This window comes from Fukomys damarensis, unplaced genomic scaffold, assembly GCF_012274545.1.
Source record: "Fukomys damarensis isolate Sample0158 unplaced genomic scaffold, DMR_v1.0_HiC HiC_scaffold_39, whole genome shotgun sequence".
Taxonomy (NCBI): Eukaryota; Metazoa; Chordata; class Mammalia; order Rodentia; family Bathyergidae; genus Fukomys; species Fukomys damarensis.
In genome coordinates, this window is record NW_022900951.1 from 112,148,783 (window position 1) to 112,156,067 (window position 7,285).

Below are 7,285 nucleotides of genomic sequence, written 5' to 3' on the forward strand. Positions count from 1 at the left end.
GGATGATGGAAAGTGACAAATTCTGAATGAGATTTTACCAAGTATTGGAACATGAAGCACACAGAGCACAACAAGCCACAGAGAAAGTTCAGAAAGACCCAGGGGAAGAGGTAGTGGACCACAGACAGGGAAGAAATGGCAGAAAAGTCGTCCTAGAATAAGGAAGATCTCCAGATGGGGCACAGTTACCTAGGCGAGCAACTGTGTCTACCAGGAAGGAGGAAAAGTACACAGCACAGAAAAAGACAGAGAAAAGCCTTGGGGAAAAGTGGAACCAAAGAGAAAAGGAGACAAAAATCAATACTAAAATTAGAGCAATAGAAAATAAGAGGGGGAAGCCAGGCATGGTGGTACAAGCCCGTAATCCCAGCACGCTGGAAGCCTGAAGAAGAATCATGTGTTCGAGCCCAGCCTGGGCAAGTTAGTGTGTCCACATCTGAAAACAAAACAAAAAATTTACAAAAAAGGGCTAGGGATGCAGCTCACTACCAGCAGCTGGGTTCAACTCCCAGTACTCAAATAAACAGATAAATTGGGGGAAGGAGTGAGCTGCCTCATGAAGAAAAAGGTCAGAGTCAGACAGTCTAAGGCTTATTTAGGGACACTTGAGAGTCACTGGAATAAAGAGACAGAGCTGGCATCAGAGAACACATGCCCGATTCAGAAGGGGCCAAGATATGCACAGTGAAGTAGTGGAATGCCCTAGAACAGAAATATTTAATATTAAAAAGAAAAGTATTCACGGTGAGATAGGTCGGCAGGTGCCCAGCATAAAGAACAAAAGACAAACCGACTGAAGAGGCACAGAAGAGAAAAAGAAAGGACATAACGAAACCACTGACTCATACCAACAGCTTGACAAGAACACCAAAAAACTCGGCCAGAGAGGGAAAGTGAGGGGCAGTGCCGTGAAAGGAGAGGCAGACTGCTGACTGGGAATCACAGGTCCAGAGGGGTCTGCGAGGAAAGGGACCCTGGGCAACAAAGGGACTGGGGCAGGGAGGGAAAGACTACAGAACACACAAAAGAGAGATAAGGAGCAGGGAAGGAAGAGCAAGTGCTCTGATCAGGCTAAGGACTCACAGCTGGAGGAGGGCTTGGGCAATGTCAGCTAGAAGGATCTATTGGGTCTGTCGGGGTGGGCCTGCCCTTAGTCTTTAGGCAGTGGAACAAGAATGAATGCTTCTTATAGAGGAACAAATCTCAGACCACAGGTATCCCATAAGCCACATCCTGAAGGCCCACGGGGCTCCTCCTCTCTCCTGAGGTTAGTGGGTCTCAGCCCCTGGGACATTATCAGGAAAGGACAAAAAGAGCCAGAAAAGCAGGGACTGCTTCCCTTTCTCCAGGGCCAGTACAGGCTTAGAAGGTCTATGAAAAAGAGCATCTCAGACCAACACAACATGGTGTCTATCATCAGAAGAACAGGAATAACAATTACAAACCCTTTCTTCCTCTAATTTTTGTTTTCTTCTTTCTTCTGCAGATATTCTTCGCCGCTCATCTTTCTCTTTTTGTTCCCTTAGCTTTCGTTGCTTTTCTTCCAAATGTTTTTCATACTGGAGCTTGGCCTTTCTTTCTTTTTCAAGCATTTGTAGTTCTTTATTGGCTGAAATATTCCAAATACATTTTCAAAGTGTAAGAGCCAGGAAAATACTTAAGTTTTCCACTTCACACACATAGAAGGGAAAAATTAATATATCTCATTCTGTTTCTTAAAATAACATAACCTGTAATAGTAACTAAAGATTTATTATATAAATGAACTATATGTCATGGGGTGTTCATTTCACTCTGGAGAACTTGGGGTCTCTTAGGCCTCTCATCCTGTCCAAACTAAAATTCCAAATTAAAAAGAAATATTTTTGTTCATGGGATATTTTTGCCAGCTTGAGGTGAAGTCAAACTCCTCCAGATTAATATGCTATATTTAAAAACAAAAACTGAAAAAATACATGGCCAGAATGTATGCTCTGCTCTTCTCTACTAGTAAGCTTCTTTCCCAGTCTGCCTGCAGGGTTTACATTTATGGATTTAGCCATACACCGTATTATAAATGAGCATGATTTCCTAGATTCAAAATTTTCTTCACTAAATCCCAGACAGTATCTATGCAACTATAAAATATTCTCCCTAAGACAGTACTCTCTCTTTCCACACCCTTCCCACAAAAACAAAGATGAATTTGAGTAGAGTTGACCACTAGTTTTGTCAGTGGCTTCAGAAGATCAAAGGGGAAAGGTACATAGTTGAAAAGTATGCTTTCTAGTTGTAGAAAGATTATTCATTTTTTGTTTCCTTGAGACAGGGTCTTGCTATGTAATTCAGGCCAGCCTTGAACTCACTATGTAGCTCAGGCTGGCCTCAAGCTCATGGTGATCCTCCTGCCTCAGCCTCACAAGTGCTGGGATTACAGGTATGTGCCACCATGCCCGGCTGAAAGAGCATTCTTTTAGGTCCTAATTTTTAAAAAATCACACTTTAGAATCACAGCAATCAGTAAAAAGATACCTTTTCTTATTTTCATTTTAAGAATTAGCTTTTACTGAAATCTTATTTGATTTGTTTTTACAAATGTTAAAAAATTTGTACCTTAGTTTTCAGAAAATTAGAGGTAACAAACTACCTCTTCAAAAACAAATTAGTCACAGATTTTTCATGAGTTTTAAAAAATCTGATTTATTACGTAGATTTAATCCAATCCAATAAATTTACATAATAGAAGTTATAATCTAATAGAAGTTATAATCTATCATATAAACATAAGAAAAAAAAGTAAAACCAATATATAACCTGTACACAAACTTCACTAAGAAAATTGAAAACATACCTTCTTCTTGTCTTTTTCTTTCTTCTCTGCGCTCCTTTGCTAACTTTTGTTTCATATCATTTTTAAGCACAGACCCATCTATAACTTTAAAAAACAATACAGTTGGATATTAATATGATATCAAATTTTAAAGACATGACATTCTGACATCTATCAAAGTATTACAGAAATTATACCAGGTTTCACTGTTGATCTTATATTCGGCGAATGCGTGGCCAAAGAACTAACTCCACTCTGACTTCGCCTTTCTTCAGCAATTGCTTGAGCCTCAGCAACTACAATACAGGGAGATAAAGGAAAGGGATTAGATATTAAAGATACAAACACCTACTATGGGAGCTGGCAAACCTCAGTCAACTATGTCTTTGATAATAAAAGGTCAGATCACTTCCATAAAGTAAAATCATAAGTGCTTAATGTGGGTCCACAACAAAGATGCTCTAAATATGCGTGATATTAGACAATACTTTAAGGAAGAACGTAAAGTAATTGCTGAGGATGTGGCAAGATATTTGCGGATATAAAGACAATCAGAGTTGCTTGTGGCAGTGCAGCACAAGCTTTTGGATAAGTAGGAAGCCAATGATTAACAGCTTCCCCAAATATCTCAATCAAGACATTACACCAAGTGTTAAAAAAACTGAGTTGGCAGAAAACTGGAAAAAATAAGTTTAATCATACTTGGGGATCTAGAAAATAAGTTAAGAATTTATGGATCTCACTCTGAAAGTTGAGTTTTAATTGTAAATCCTCAGAGACTGAGCTCAAAATTAAGGAATGTATAAACTGGACTGGGGCTTTCTACCCTGGTTGTACACTAGAGTCATCTAAGTCACTTGAAAAACATTAGCAATGCCTGATCTTGTCCCCTGCGGGGTCCAGGCATTTGTAGTTGTATATATACACTGACCCAGGGCCTCCAGTATACTGGGCATGAGCTCTATTACTGAGCTGCATTCCTAGCCCCCTAAAGCTCTGTTCTGATGAATACTGAAGGTCTAGGGTGACCCCGTGTCTACAAGAAGGACTCTCCAAGTACATGATACCATTCTCTGTAGACAACATGTCAAGGAAACAAATATAAATAATATAAATTGATAAGGGAAACAAAGGAGGGGGGAAAGGAAAAGAAGAGAAAATAGAAGGAAAGATGGAAACAAAGCTTTTGAAGAAAGAGGAGTCAAAGGGGGGGATGGAAAAAAAGAAGATATATATCATGTATAGGTACAAATACCCTGATGAATGTTATCATTATATATATCTAAAATGTACCAATAAATGTTTTGTTTCAGAAAAACAACAAAAATGTTTTAATTGCTAACACATGTTTTGCACACTCAGCAGGAAAGTAATTAATAAGACATCAGTAAGATGGATGTGTAAGATTAGGAGAACATAATTTGAGACCGAGAAAAACCACAGGACATGCATGGGTATTTTCATGTATGTCTATATGTAAAGATGCCCCTAGGCATCTCAGGTATAGAAAATTAGAAAACTCTTGTTTTATTCTGGTGTAAAAGTACAGGAGATACACCCCTAGGAAAGCTCTCTGGGAGCTATTTTACTGTGTAATCTTGAAAATGACATCACAATTGCTGATCATCATTTCAATAAAGGATTTTTATATTTTTTTATAATCTACAACCTAGCTAAATTTGAAGATGATACTCTTCTCAGCTTCCTTAATAATTCAACTACCAGCAATTGTGTGGACCACAATTATCCTCTGGATTTGAGATTAGCGTATTAACAAAAATTCTTAAATACAGTCTATTAAACCCTCCCACATACTTTCAACTTACAACATTCATGTGAGCACAGAAAAACAATAAAGTGCCTTGTAGTACTGTTTTTACACATTTAGTTCTCCTGCTTATGGCTGGAAGTCTGTATATGACACAATTTAGTTGTTTGTAAGGACAATTTCAAAATGCACAATTTTACCAAATTATTTAGATTTTATTAAACACAGATAACCTTAGAAGTAGTTGTGGTGGGACTAATTAACCAAATCATATAAACACTAATATGGGAATATCAAATCTCCTTTTTAGATAGTTGCATCCAAATTCCTACTAGCAAAAACTACATTCACAAAATGGACAGGCTTTAAAAATTACTTAAAATGTACAGGCAATGGGAGAAAGCCTATATGTCTGGACTTAACTGAGTGAACATTTCATTGAACTTCATTGAAGGAAAGATTTACTCAATATTCAGTTAGAGGTATGAATCAATGTAGACATATATAAAATTAACAGCTTTAATAGTAATGTGCAGTTCTGTAGTTCTTATCCTAACTCTAAACCCAAATTAAGGTTAAAGTTACCTTTGGCCTGGAGATAAAGAAAATGTGTAGAAGTTATTACTAAAGTTGAATTATGAGTCTTAATACTTATGGTACTTTTCTAAAAACAGCCCTACCAAGTAATATATATCACTTCGCCACTTACAAAGTTTATTTGTAGTACTTCATTTAATTTTTCTTTTTTTTGGTTCCCAGGGATTGAACTCAGGACCTTGCGCTTGCGAGGCAGGTGGTGGAACCACTGAGCTAAATCCCTGGCCCATTTCAATTCTTGTAACAATTCTATAAAGTAGGCATATTTTCCCCAGAGGGCTAATACTTCCAGAAGACCCCTATATCCAACCAAAATAGCATGCCTTGAAGACACAAAAAAAAAAAAATGGGGACAATTTTCTACATTTAGAGCTGTCTACAGCACAATGGCTCTTTGGAAAAATATGGAGTACACATTTAAGTTGTAGAAGCTGCTCAAGATTTTCTTTTTTAAAAATTATTTTTATTGATACAATTCAAACATATACTCATCAACAGTCACATTCATCAAAGGGATTTTATACCTGTACATGGTGTATCTTGGTTCCTCTTAATCCCCTCCCCTCCCTTCAACCCCCCCTTATTTACAAAAGCTTTGTTTCCATTTTTCCTTCTTTTATGTTTTTTCTTTTCTTTCTTTTAGGATTGTCTAAGTTTAACATTTCTTCTGCTCTAAAATTCTACAATGATCTTGCTCTCAATCTCTAGTTTTTTCTATATATGCAGAAATCATTCTTTGAAAAACATTCTAAACTGAGAAATCGTGTGAATTTAGAAAAGAAGGGAAAGGTGACAAGTCAGCGGCAGCTTTTTATGCTCATCTTGTTGAAATGTTCAAATAAGTATTTTAAAACAATTCTGCATAAATATGAAACACGTCTTTTGTTAAAATAAGCATGTCCATTTGGTGTGTTAGGGCCTTAGCACAGTGCTAGACACAGGAAACAGCTCGGAGATGTATACATTTATGTAACATATACTGTATACATTAAGGGATACAAATAAATGGATACAGTAAGTGGACGTTGACTGTACTCTGCATGTATGTTAAGTTATTTGTCCAGGGCACCATTTTAACACAGGTAGCCAGACTCCCGGCAGATGAAATTGACCTTCTGGCAAAAGCATTTCACTGTTCCCTTGATCGCTTCAGGAAAATGCTGAGACCAAGACCGCAGTTCCAATCAAGCTGGTACTGTGAAAGTCTAAAGTCAGTTTGCAATTCCTAATAGGAAAGGGACAAGAAGGATGTAAACTAGGGTTTTAAATTAAGTCTTTTTTTGCGTGTTTTTTTTCTTTTAGTTTGCAATGCGGTCTATTCACACAACTGCCCCGTGATTTTAAACGACTTTCTAAGATTCAGTACACAAAATTTTAGAAGCTATCCAGGACACAGTTCTTTCAACATACTGGAGTACATAATGGTTAATCTCAATCAAGGAAATTAATTATCATACAACATCAGGTGTCAACAAGCAATGCAACAATTCATTGCAAGTGCGCTCTCTCTAGGTGAACTAGAGAGAAACAATATTCTTTTCCCCTGGGGATGGTGAAAGTGTATTTGCTTGTGACACATTCTTTGGAGACGTGATTCAAAGTGTTCTTCAGTAACATATGGCCTCCCAATCTCAGTCTAAATTAACTGTTTAATTGCAAATGAAAACATTCCCTATGGATTTTAATCAAAATCATTTTTTTTCATTAGCGGGAATTAGCCTGAAAGCAGGCTAAACGCAACCTCACACACGTAAGAAATACTATGTTGCTCAGGCAGTGGAGCAGTCTCCTGAACCAAGCAATGTGCTCCCAAATCTGATTAAATTAACGCTTTTTCTTGAGGGGGCGTATTTTTTTGGTGATGGGATCTGTTGAGAAGGAAACACTCCAAAGTGCTGATTTTCTCCTTCGGTTCAGCCTAGGGACTTTGCAAGATGTCCCACGGAAGGTGACATCTTGTTCAAGTCATGTGGTACGGTAGACAAATCAGGAGATGCAGAGTCAAGTTTTTTTCCCTCAACTTTCAAGGCCCCTTCCCCCAGCTCCTTCGTCCCTGGACCGTGAGCAAGAGGGTGTGAACGCCACGGACTCCGGAAAGCGCAAACTTTCCA

At 37.8% G+C, this 7,285-nt stretch overlaps 1 protein-coding gene across 1 annotated transcript in view; it reads right to left on the bottom strand.

Annotated features, from left to right (window-relative positions):
- Map7d3 (MAP7 domain containing 3) overlaps nucleotides 1-7,285 on the bottom strand; it is a 32,978-nt gene that overhangs the window by 24,802 nt on the left and 891 nt on the right. Inside the window, exons 2-4 of the mRNA XM_010642535.3 lie at nucleotides 3,007-3,105; nucleotides 2,831-2,914; nucleotides 1,446-1,609 (exon numbers count right to left, since the gene is read on the bottom strand). Of these exons, the coding sequence (XP_010640837.1) occupies nucleotides 1,446-1,609; nucleotides 2,831-2,914; nucleotides 3,007-3,105 (347 nt within the window). The remainder of the gene's footprint in view (nucleotides 1-1,445; nucleotides 1,610-2,830; nucleotides 2,915-3,006; nucleotides 3,106-7,285) is intronic.